At 34.6% G+C, this 12,826-nt stretch overlaps 1 protein-coding gene across 1 annotated transcript in view; it reads left to right on the plus strand.

Annotated features, from left to right (window-relative positions):
- Positions 1–12,826, plus strand: part of EXOC6B (exocyst complex component 6B) — a 412,654-nt gene that overhangs the window by 216,510 nt on the left and 183,318 nt on the right. The window contains exons 9-11 of the mRNA XM_083861793.1: positions 8,288–8,371; positions 9,121–9,167; positions 10,827–10,947. Of these exons, the coding sequence (XP_083717919.1) occupies positions 8,288–8,371; positions 9,121–9,167; positions 10,827–10,947 (252 nt within the window). The remainder of the gene's footprint in view (positions 1–8,287; positions 8,372–9,120; positions 9,168–10,826; positions 10,948–12,826) is intronic.

Below are 12,826 nucleotides of genomic sequence, written 5' to 3' on the forward strand. Positions count from 1 at the left end.
ATGAATTTTAGCACCTAAGAAGGTTTTTGGGATGGATTTAGGACCTTAAAAAGTTTTTTGGATGGATTTTATGACCTAAGAAGGTTTGGGGATAGATTTGAGCACCTAAAAAGGTTTTTTGGATGGATTTGAACACCTAAAATGATTTTTGGGATGCATTTTAGAACCTAAGAAGGTTTTGGGGATGGATTTTAGGACCTAAGAAGATTTTTGGGATGGATTTGAACACCTTAAAAGATTTTGGGATGGATTTTAGAACCTAAGAAGGTTTTAGAAATGGATTTTAGAACCTTAAAACATTTTGGGATTGGATTTTAGCACCTAAAAATGTTTTGGGGATGGATTTGAGCACCTTAGACAGTTTTGGGGGATGGATTTTATGACCTTAAAAGGTTTTTTGGATGGATTTGAGCACCGAAAATGGTTTTGGAGATGGATTTTAGCACCTAAAAATGTTTTGGGGATGGATTTAGGACCTTAAAAAGTTTTTTGGATGGATTTTATGACCTAAGAAGGTTTGGGGATAGATTTGAGCACCTCAAAAGATTTTGGGGATGGATTTGAGCACCTAAAAAGGTTTTTTGGATGGATTTGAACACCTAAAATGATTTTTGGGATGGATTTTAGAACCTAAGAAGGTTTTGGGGATGGATTTTAGGACCTGAGAAGATTTTTGGGATGGATTTGAGCACCTTAAAAGATTTTGGGATGGATTTTAGAACCTAAGAAGGTTTTGGGGATGGATTTAGGACCTTAAAAGGTTTTGGAAATGGATTTTAGAACCTTAAAACATTTTGGTGATGGATTTTAGCACCTAAAAATGTTTTGGGGATGGATTTGAGCACCTTGGACAGTTTTGGGGATGGATTTGAACACCTAACAAGGTTTTAGGATGGATTTTATGACCTCAGAAGTTTTTTTGGAGTGATTTGAGCAGCTAAAATGGTTTTGGGGCCGGATTTGAGCACCTGAGAAGGTTTTGGGGATAGATTTGAGCACGTAAAATGATTTTGAGGTTGGATTTGAGCACCTAATAAGGTTTTGGGGAAGAATTTTATGACCTTAGAATGTTTTGGGAATGGATTTGAGCACCTAAGAAAGATTTTTTGGCTGGATTTGAACACCTGAAATGGTTTTGGGGCTGGATTTGAGCACCTGAAGTTTTGGAGATGGATTTTAGAACCTAAGAAGATTTTGGGAATGGATTTGAGCACCTTAGAAGGTTTTTTTTTGATGAATTTTAGCACCTAAGAAGGTTTTTGGGATGGATTTTAGCACCTAAAAATGTTTTGGGGATGGATTTAGGACCTTAAAAAGTTTTTTGGATGGATTTTATGACCTAAGAAGGTTTGGGGATAGATTTGAGCACCTAAAAAGGTTTTTTGGATGGATTTGAACACCTAAAATGATTTTTGGGATGGATTTTAGAACCTAAGAAGGTTTTGGGGATGGATTTTACGACCTGAGAAGATTTTGGGAATGGATTTGAGCACCTAGGAAGGTTTTTGGATGGATTTAGGACCTTAGAAGGTTTTTTTTTATGGATTTTAGGACCTAAAAATGTTTTGGTGATGGATTTTAGCACCTAAGGAGGTTTTGGGGATGGATTTGAACACCTAACAAGGTTTTAGGATGGATTTGAGCACCTCAGAAGTTTTTTTGGAGTGATTTGAGCACCTAAAATGGTTTTGGGGCCGGATTTGAGCACCTGAGAAGGTTTTGGGGATAGATTTGAGCACGTAAAATGATTTTGAGGTTGGATTTGAGCACCTAATAAGGTTTTGGGGAAGAATTTTATGACCTTAGAATGTTTTGGGAATGGATTTGAGCACCTAAGAAAGATTTTTTGGCTGGATTTGAACACCTGAAATGGTTTTGGGGATGGATTTGAACACCTGAAGTTTTGGAGATGGATTTTACGACCTAAGAAGATTTTGGGAATGGATTTGAGCACCTTAGAAGGTTTTGGGGATGGATTTGAGCACCTAGGAAGGTTTTTGGATGGATTTAGGACCTTAGAAGGTTTTTTTTATGGATTTTAGGACCTAAAAAATGTTTTGGTGATGGATTTTAGCACCTAAGGAGGTTTTGGGGAAGAATTTTATAACCTTAGAATGTTTTGGGAATGGATTTGAGCACCTAAGAAGGTTTTTTGGCTGGATTTGAACACCTAAAATGGTTTTGGGGATGGATTTTACCACCTAAGAAGCTTTTGGGATGGATTTAGGACCTAAAAAGATTTTTTTGGATGGATTTTAGGACCTAAGAAGGTTTTTGGGATGGATTTAGGACCTTAAAAGGTTTTTTGGATGGATTTGAGCACCTTAGAAGGTTTTTGGTTGGATTTTAGGACCTTAGACAGTTTTGGGGGTGGATTTTAGGACCTTAAAAGGTTTTGGAAATGGATTTTAGAACCTTAAAACATTTTGGGATTGGATTTTAGCACCTAAAATTGTTTTGGGGATGGATTTGAGCACCTTGGAATATTTTGGAGATGGATTTGAGCACAATAAGAAGCATTTTTGGATGGTTTTGAGCACCTCAGAAGGTTTTTTTGGCTGGATTTGAACACCTAAAACGACTTTGGGACTGGATTTAAACACCTAAAATGATTTTGGGGCTGGATTTGAGCACCTGAAGTTTTGGGGATGGATTTTAGGACATAAGAAGATTTTTTGGATGGATTTGAGCACTTTAGACGGTTTTTTTGGATGGATTTTATGACCTCAGAAGATTTTTGGGATGGATTTCAGAACCTTAGAAGGTTTTGGGGCTGGATTTGAGCACCTTAGACAGTTTTGGGGATGGATTTGAACACCTAACAAGATTTTAGGATGGATTTGAGCACCTCAGAAGGTTTTTTTGGCTGGATTTGAGCACCTAAAATGGTTTTGGGGCCGGATTTGAGCACCTGAAGTTTTGGAGATGGATTTGAGCACCTTAGACAGTTTTGGGGGATGGATTTTATGACCTTAAAAGGTTTTTTGGATGGATTTGAGCACCGAAAATGGTTTTGGAGATGGATTTTAGAACCTAAGAATGTTTTTGGGATGGATTTAGGACCTAAAAAAGGTTTTGGAGATGGTTTTGAGCACCTTAGAAGGTTTTTTTGGCTGGATTTGAACACCTAAAATGGTTTTGGCGTTGGATTTGAGCACCTAAGAAGGTTTTTAGGATCGATTTTAGGACCTGAAAATATTTTAGATGGATTTGAGCACCTTAGAAGATTTTGGGGGTGGATTTTAGGACCTTAAAAGGTTTTGGGGATGGATTTTACCACCTAAGAAGATTTTGGGATGGATTTAGGACCTAAAAAGATTTTTTTGGATGGATTTTAGGACCTAAGAAGGTTTTTGGGATGGATTTAGGACCTTAAAAGGTTTTTTGGATGGATTTGAGCACCTTAGAAGGTTTTTGGTTGGATTTTAGGACCTTAGACAGTTTTGGGGGTGGATTTTAGGACCTTAAAAGGTTTTGGAAATGGATTTTAGAACCTTAAAACATTTTGGGATTGGATTTTAGCACCTAAAAATGTTTTGGGGCTGGATTTGAGCACCTTGGAATATTTTGGAGATGGATTTGAGCACATAAGAAAGTTTTTTTGGCTGGATTTAAACACCTAAAATGACTTTAGCGCTGGATTTAAACACCTAAAATGGTTTTGGGGCTGGATTTGAGCACCTAAAATTTTGGAGATGGATTTTAGGACCTAAGAAGATTTTTGGGAATGGATTTTAGCACCTAAAAATGTTTTGGGGATGGATTTAGGACCTAAAAAGATTTTTGGGTTGGATTTGTGCACCTTAAAATATTTTTTTGATGGATTTGAGCAGCTTAGAAGCTTTTGGGGGTGGATTTTATGACCTTAGAAGATTTTGGGGCTGGATTTGAGCACCTTAAAAGATTTTTTGGATTTTAGGACCTAAGAAGGTTTTGGGGATGGATTTAGGACCTTAAAAGGGTTTTTTAGATGGATTTGAGGACCTTAGAAGGTTTTTTTTGGGTGGATTTTATGGCCTAAGAATGTTTTTTTGATGGATTTTAGGACCTTAGACAGTTTTGGAGATGAATTTTAGGTCCTTAGAAGGTTTTGGGAATGGATTTGAGCACCTTAAAAGTTTTTTTTTTTTTTTTTGATGGATTTGAGCACCTAATAAGGTATTGGTGGTGGATTTTAGGACCTTAAAAGGTTTTGGAAATGGATTTGAGCACCTAAAACATTTTGGGATTGGATTTTAACACCTAAAAAAGATTTTTTTTGACAAATTTTGACCCCTTTAATCAGGACAGAATCAGATGGGAGAGCTCTGGGCACATCCCTGAGCTGATTCCTGCCCCAGCCTGGAAAAAAAACCCCAAAAAACCCCAAAAACCCCCAAAAAACCCAAAAAAATCCAGGAGCAATTGAGGCGATGGCTCCTGCCAAGGAGCTGAGGGCAGCCTGGTTGTGTAATTCCACAACAGCTGGAGAATCATTAAATTACCAGCAGGTTTATTTTTATTTTTATTTTTTTTTTTGGCTTTTAATGAAGTGGTTTTGTGCAGAGGAGCAGCCGGACAGCTGGTGCCTCGCTCAGGTGATATTTGTTGTTGTTGTGTTGTTTGTTTTGTGAATTTTAAATTGAGGTGGAGTCGTGTTGGGGTTGGGTTTTTATTTTTATTTATTTATTTTCTTCTCTCTTTTTTTTTTTTCCTCTCTCTCTCTCTTTTTTTCTCTTTCTTTTTTCTCTCTCTTTTTTTTCTCTCTTTTTTTTTTTCTTCTCTCTCTCTTTTTTTTTCCCTCTTTTTTTTCTCTCTCTTTTTTCTCTTTTTTTCTCTTTTTTTCTCTTTTTTTCTCTCTCTTTTTTTCTCTCTTTTTTTTCTTCTCTCTTTTTTTCTCTCTCTCTTTTTTTTTCTCTCTTTTTTTTTCTCTTTTCTCTCTTTTTTTTCTTCTCTCTTTTTCTTCTCTCTCTTTTTTCTCTCTCTCTTTTTTCTTCTCTCTCTCTTTTCTTTTTTTCTTCTCTTTTTTTGTTTCTCTTTTTTTTCTTTCTCTCTCTTTTTTTTCTCTTTTTTTTCTTCTCTCTCTTTTTTTCTCTCTTTTTTTCTCTCTCTCTTTTTTTTCTCTTTTTTTCTTCTCTCTCTTTTTTTCTCTCTTTTTTTCTTCTCTCTCTTTTTTTCTCTCTTTTTTCTCTCTCTCTTTTTTTTCTCTTTTTTTCTCTTTTTTTCTCTCTTTTTTTTCTTCTCTCTCTTTTTTTTCTCTCTCTTTTTTTTCTCTCTTTTTTTCTTCTCTTTTTTCTTCTCTCTCTCTTTCTTTTTCTTCTCTCTTTTTTTTCTCTCTCTCTTTTTTTTTTCTTCTCTCTCTCTTTTTTTTTCTCTTTTTTTTTTCTCTCTCTCTGTCCAGGGGGTCTGGGGTCTGTGCAGGGGGTCTGGGGTCTGTCCAGGGGGTCTGGGGTCTGTCCAGGGGGTCTGGGGTCTGTGCAGGGGGGTTTCCCTGGCACAGAGCCCAGGAGGACACAGGCTTTGATTTTGGTCCATGAGAAAAACATCCAACAGAGAGAAGAATTGCAAGTCACAAATGTGTGACAGACAGTGGTGTGGTTATCACTGGGTGAAAAATTTTGTAGTTTTGGGTTTTTAGAATGTGGATGCAAAGGGATAAAGTGGAGGAATTAGGGTGGAACCCTGAGTTCTTCTCCTTCTCCCTTGGTGTCTGTTTTCTGCAGTGACGTGGGCACAAAGGAATTTAAGTAAATTGGGGAAAAGCAGAAATGACCCTTCCAGTCCAGGCACTGGGCATTGGTATAAAACAGTAAATAATAACCACAGAATTATCTGTATAAAGGCACAGTGACCTCCCATCACAGGACAGTCCCCTCGTGTCCAGGCTGCTGTGAACACCTTGGGGGACACAGAGAATTGTAAGATCAGAATTAATAAACAACACGAGAAACCAGAAAACCAAGACCTTGAGACTCCTCATCCTTCTCACACCAACCCAAAACCTTCAGAGGTCAGAGAGGGAAAAACACTCCCTTATCCTTTAATTCCCTGCCCTTTAATTGTGTCTTTGGTGTTTTTTGGCCCCTTTTTCTCTTTGCTGCCGCCATCGTTGGTTGTTTCAATAAATTAGTGGATCAATAAATCCAATATTTGTCCAAATTATGGCCCAGAAAGCAGCTGGACTCATCCCTGTGCATCCCAAATCTACTGGGAGATGGAAATGGAACATTCCTGTGTGTTTTCAGATAAACTCTTTGTACTCTGGTCCAGGACAGGGAGATGGGAAAGGGAATGGAGAATTCCTGAGGAGATGGGAAAGGGAATGGAGAATTCCTGAGGGAGCTGGGAAAGGGAATGGAGAATTCCTGAGGAGATGGGAAAGGGAATGGAGAATTCCTGAGGGAGATGGGAAAGGGAATGGAGAATTCCTGAAGGAGATGGGAAAGGGAATGGAGAATTCCTGAGGGAGATGGAAAGGGGAATGGAGAATTCCTGAGGGAGCTGGGAAAGGGAATGGAGAATTCCTGAGGGAGCTGGGAAGGGCTGGAGAATTCCTGAGGGAGCTGGGAAAGGGAATGGAGAATTCCTGAGGGAGATGGGAAAGGGAATGGAGAATTCCTGAGGGGATGGGAAAGGGATGGAGAATTCCTGGGGGAGATGGGAAAGGGAATGGAGAATTCCTGAGGAGATGGGAAGGGGCTGAGCCTGGAGAAAAGGAGGATCCAGAGGGGAATTTGTGGCTCTGCACAAATCCCTGGAATGCTGGAGCCAGGTGGGATTCGGGATCTGATCCCAGGGAACAACAGGAAAAGAGGGAACAGCCTCAGGCTGGGCCAGGGGAGGCTCAGGGTGGATTTTGGGGAATTTCCCCATGGAAAAGGTGCCCAGGGAGGTTTGGAATCCCCATCCCTGGAGGATTTCACAGCCCTGGGGATGATGTGGCACTTGGGGACAGGGGACACTGGTGGCCCTGGCACTGCTGGGGGAATATTTGGACCCAATACTCCAAAATATCTTTTCCAGCCTGAAGAATTCCATGATTCTGTGACTTGGGAAAGGGTTTTGGAAATGCTCAGGGAGGTTTGGAATCGCCATTCCTGGGGGGATTCACAGCCCTGGGGATGATGTGGCACTTGGGGACAGGGGACACTGGTGGCCCTGGCACTGCTGGGGGAATATTTGGACCCAATACTCCAAAATATCTTTTCCAACCTTAAGAATTCCATGATTCTGTGACTTGGGAAAAGGTTTTGGAAGTGCCCAGGGAGGTTTGGAACCCCCATTCCTGGGGGGATTTCAGAGCCCTGTGGATGATGTGGCACTTGGGGACAGGGGACACTGGTGGCCCTGGCACTGCTGGGGGAATATTTGGATCTTTTCCAGCCTGAAGAATTCCATGATTCTGTGACTTGGGAAAGGGTTTTGGAGGTGCCCAGGGAGGTTTGGAACCCCCATCCCTGGGGGATTTCACAGCCCTGGGGACGATGTGACACTTGGGGACAGGGGACACTGGTGGTCCTGGCACTGCTGGGGGAATATTTGGACCCAATATTCCAAAATATCTTTTCCAGCCTGAAGAATTCCATGATTCTGTGACTTGGGAAAGGGTTTTGGAGGTGCCCAGGGAGGTTTGGAACCCCATCCCTGGGGGATTTCACAGCCCTGGGGACGATGTGACACTTGGGGACACTGGTGGCCCTGGCACTGCTGGGGGAATATTTGGATCTTTTCCAGCCTGAAGAATTCCATGATTCTCTGACTTGGGAAAGGGTTTTGGAGGTGCCCAGGGAGGTTTGGAACCCCCATCCCTGGGGGATTTCACAGCCCTGGGGACGATGTGACACTTGGGGACACTGGTGGTCCTGGCACTGCTGGGGGAATATTTGGACCCAATACTCCAAAATATCTTTTCCAGCCTGAAGAATTCCATGATTCTGTGACTTGGGAAAGGGTTTTGGGAGTGTCCAGGGAGGTTGGGGATTTAAAGCCCTGGGGACGATGTGGCACTTGGGGACAGGGGACACTGGTGGCCCTGGCACTGCTGGGGGAATATTTGGATCTTTTCCAGCCTTAAGAATTCCATGATTCTGTGACTTGGGAAAGGGTTTTGGAGGTGCCCAGGGAGGTTTGGAATCGCCATCCCTGGGGGGATTCAAAGCCATGGAGATGATGTGACACTTGGGGACAGGGGACACTGGTGGCCCTGGCACTGCTGGGTCTCTCTGGGATCTTTTCCAAGCTCAGCAATTCCATGATTTATCTCCAGGTCCCCTCTTGTCACTGAAATGTCCCTTTTCGTGTTTTCCAGGGCGCCCGGGAGACCTTTGAGAGCTACTACAGGAAACAGAGGAGAAAACAGGCGCGGCTGGTGCTGCAGCCTCCCTCCAACATGGTCAGTGTGTCCTGCCCACCCTGGGGTGTCGTCCCTGCTGCCAGAAAAATCCCTAAAAAATCTCCTTTTTTTAAAAAAAAAACTCCTTTTTTTAAAAAAATAATCTCCTTTAAAAAAAAAAATCTCCTTTTTTTAAATAATTTAATTTAATTTAATTTAATCTTGTTTTATTTTTATTTTATTATTTTATTTTATTATTTTATTTTATTTTATTTTATTTTATTTTTTATTTTATTTTATTTTTATTTTATTTTATTATTTTATTTTATTTTACTTTTATTTCATTATTTTATTTTATTTTGTTTTTTATTTTATTATTTTATTTTATTTTATTATTTTATTTTATTTTATTTTATTTCTTTTTTATTTTATTTTTTATTTTATTTTATATTTTATTTTATTTTATTTTATTTTATTTTATTTTAATTTTATTTTATTATTTTATTTTATTTTTAATTTATTTTATTTAATTTTATTTATTTTATTTTATTTTATTTCTAATTTATTTTATTTTATTTATTTTATTTTATTTTTATTCTATTTTCTTTTATTTTCTTTTATTTTTATTTTTTATTTTGTTTTATTTTGTTTTATTTTTATTTTATTTTATCTTATTTTATTTTATTTTTTGTATATTTTATTTTATTCTATTTTATTTTATTCTATTTTATTTTATTCTTTTTTTCCCTTTTAGCCACACCTGTGCTTTTTAACCTCTTCTCATTCTCTCTTTCTTTTTTTTGTTGCAGCACGAGACTTTAGACGGCTACAGGAAATATTTCAATCAAATTGTGGGGTAGGTGTTTCCTTTTCTACCAACCCTGCCAAAAATGGGGCTCCTGGGCTGGATCAGGAGCCCAAAAATAAAAATAAAAAATATAAAAATATTTTATATATATAAAAATAAACCTGGGAGATAATATAAAAATAATAGAAAATATAAAAATAATAGAAAATATAAAAATACAACCTGGGAGAGGAGGGAACGGGGATATTTTTGGTGCTCCTTGAAGCCAAAACGGGACCAAAAATAAAATAAAAATAAAATAAAATAAAATAAAAAGGTGGTTTGTGCTTTTTTTTTTTTTTAAGGATTTTGTTCACTTTGCTGCGGGAGGGGGAGAGGGGAGGGACCTGCCAGGCTCTTGAGCAGCCTGGGAATTTCTGGGAATTTCTGGGAATTTCAGCATATTTCTAGGAATTTCTGGGAATTTTGGGGAATTTCAAGGAATTTCTGGGAGTTTCAAGGAATTTCTGGGAATTTCATGGAATGGGAATTTCAGGGAATTTCAAGGATTTTCTGGGATTTTCTGGGAATTTCAGGATATTTCTAGGAATTTCTGGGAAATTGAAAATTTCAGGGAATTTATGGGAATTTCTTGGAATTTCCATGAATTTCTGGGAATTTCAGGGAATTTCTAGGAATGTCTTGGAATTTCAAGAAGTTTCTGGGAATTTCTTGGAGTTTCTGGGAATTTATGGGAATTTCAGGGAATTTCAAGTAATTTCAAGGAATTCCAGGATATTTCTAGGAATTTCAAGGAATTTCTGGGAATTTCTTGGAATTCCAGGATATTTCTAGGAATTTATGGGAATTTCTTGGAATTTCAGGGAATTTCAAGGAATTTCTGTGAATTTATGGGAATTTCAGGGAATTTCAAGGAATTTCCGGATTTTTCTTGGAATTTCTGGGAATTTCTTGGAATTCCAGGATATTTCAAGGAATTTCTGGGAATTTCGGAGAATTTCTTGGAGTTTCTGTGAATTTCTGTGTATTTGTGGGAATTTCAGGGAATTTCAAGGAATTTTAAGGAAATTAGAACATTTAGAACATTTTCCCTGGGGATAAAGCGCTTCCCTGGGGAAGAAAAAGGGAAAAAACGAGGAAAGAAAAAGGGGAAAAAACAGGGAATAAAAAGGGAAAAAATGAGGGAAGAAAAAGAGAAAAAATAAGGGAAGAAAAAGGGAAAAATGAGGGAATAAAAAGGGAAAAAGTGAAGGAAGAAAACGGGAAAAAATGAGGGAATAAAAAGAGAAAAAACGAGGGAATAAAAAGAGAAAAAAAAGGGAATAAAAAGGGAAAAAACGAGGGAAGAAAAAGGGAAAAAATGAGGGAAGAAAAAGGGAAAAAATGAGGGAAGAAAAAGGGAAAAAATGAGGGAATAAGAAGAGAAAAAATTAAGGAAGAAAAAGGGAAAAAACGAGGGAAGAAAAAGGGAAACAAAGGGAATAAAAATTTTAAAAAAAGGGAATAAAAATTAAAAAAAAAAGGGAATAAAAATTGAAAAAATGAGAGAACAAAAATAGAAAAAACAAGGAAATAAAATGAAATCCAACAAATCCCTCAAACCCAGAACCCCCAACCCCGCGCTCCAACCTCGGCCCCGCCTTTTTCTCCGCAAAATTAGAATTTTTTTAATTTTAATTTTAATTTTTTTATTTTCTTTTTTTGCAGATTCTTTGTGGTGGAGGATCACATCCTGCACACCACGCAGGGCCTGGTCACGCGGGCCTTTATTGATGAATTGTGGGAGATGGCGCTGTCCAAAACCATCGCCGCGCTGAGGACGCACTCCGTGAGTAAACACACGGCAAAACTCCTTGTTTTAATTGATTTGATTATTATTTTTTTTATAGTTTTAAAGGTTTTTTTAAAATTATTTTATTTATTTATTTATTTATTTATTTATTTTTATTTTTTATTTTTTTATTTATTTTATTAATTTTTTTATAGTTTTAAAGGTTTTTTTAAAATTATTTTATTTATTTATTTATTTCTTTATTTTTTTTTATTTATTTTATTATTATTTTTTTATAGTTTTAAAGGGTTTTTTAAAATTATTTTATTTATTTATTTTTTTATTTATTTTTTTATTTTTATTTTTTATTTTTTTATTTATTTTATTATTTTTTTATAGTTTTAAAGGTTTTTTTAAAATTATTTCATTTATTTATTTTTTATTTATTTTATTTTTTTATTTTTTTTATTTATTTTATTATTATTTTTTTATAGTTTTAAAGGGTTTTTTTATTTATTTTATTTTTTATTTATTTTATATTTTATTTTTATTTTGTTTATTTATTTTATTATTATTTTTTTATAGTTTTAAAGGTTTTTTTATTTATTTTATTTTTTATTTATTTTATTTTATTATTATTTATTTTTTTATTTATTTTATTATTATTTTTTTATAGTTTTAAAGGGTTTTTTTATTTATTTTATTTTTTATTTATTTTATATATTTTTTTTTATTTTATTATTATTTTTTTATAGTTTTAAAGGGTTTTTTATTTATTTTATTTTTTTATTTATTTTATTTTTTTATTATTTTTTTAAATTTTATTTTTTTTTATAGTTTTAAAGGGTTTTTTATTTATTTTAATTTTTTATTTATTTTATTTTTTAATTTATTTTTATTTTTAATTTTTTTATTTATTTTATTATTATTTTTTATAGTTTTAAAGGTTTTTTATTTATTTTATTTTTTTTATTTTATTTTTTTATTTATTTTTATTTTTTATTTTCTTTTATTTATTTTATTATTATTTTTTATAGTTTTAAAGGTTTTTTTAATTTATTTTATTTTTTATTTTATTTTTTTATTTATTTTTATTTTTTTATTAATTTATTTATCTCATTATTATTTTTTTATAGTTTTAAAGTTTTTTTTATTTATTTTATTTTTTTACTTATTTTATTTTTTTTTTTATTTTTTATTTTTTATTTATTTTATTATTATTTTTTTATAGTTTTAAAGTAATTATTTGATTTACTATAGTAATTATAGTAAATTTATTTATAATTATTATATTATATTATATTATAATATATATTATATATTATATTTGTTATATAATAATAAATATATATAATATAATATAATATAATATAATATAATATAATATAAATTATAATTATTATATTTCTATAGTAAATTCTTTTATAATTACTATAAAACTATAAAGTTTTATAGCAATTATTTTATTATAGTTTTAAAACCAGGATTCTTTGTTTTTCCCCTTTTTTCCAAAGTCGCGCTGATAATTCTCTTTATTTCTCATTTTTTGTGGAAAATAAAATTGACTTTTATCGGTTTTTAGTCTCATTTTTTGAGGGAAAAGAGCCCAAAAATTGGTGGATCTTGTCTCTTTATTTCTCATTTTTTTGTGGACAATAAGATTGACTTTTATTGGTTTTTAGTCTCGTTTTTAGAGGAAAAAAAAACCAAAAAAGTGGTGGATCTTATCTCTTTATTTCTGATTTTTTGTGGAAAATAAGATGGATTTTTATCAGTTTTTAGTCTCGTGTTTAGAGGAAAAAAAGCCCAAAAATTGGTGGATCTTGGGGCTTCTGCTTGGAAAACCAAAAGGTGTCCCAGATTTTCCCTAAATCCTAAAAAATCCCACCTAGGTCATCCCAGTCAAGGGTTCAGATTGACTCAATTTCCCTAAAAA

This window comes from Zosterops lateralis, assembly GCF_965231275.1.
Source record: "Zosterops lateralis genome assembly, chromosome: 5".
In the NCBI taxonomy this organism is placed as follows: Eukaryota; Metazoa; Chordata; class Aves; order Passeriformes; family Zosteropidae; genus Zosterops; species Zosterops lateralis.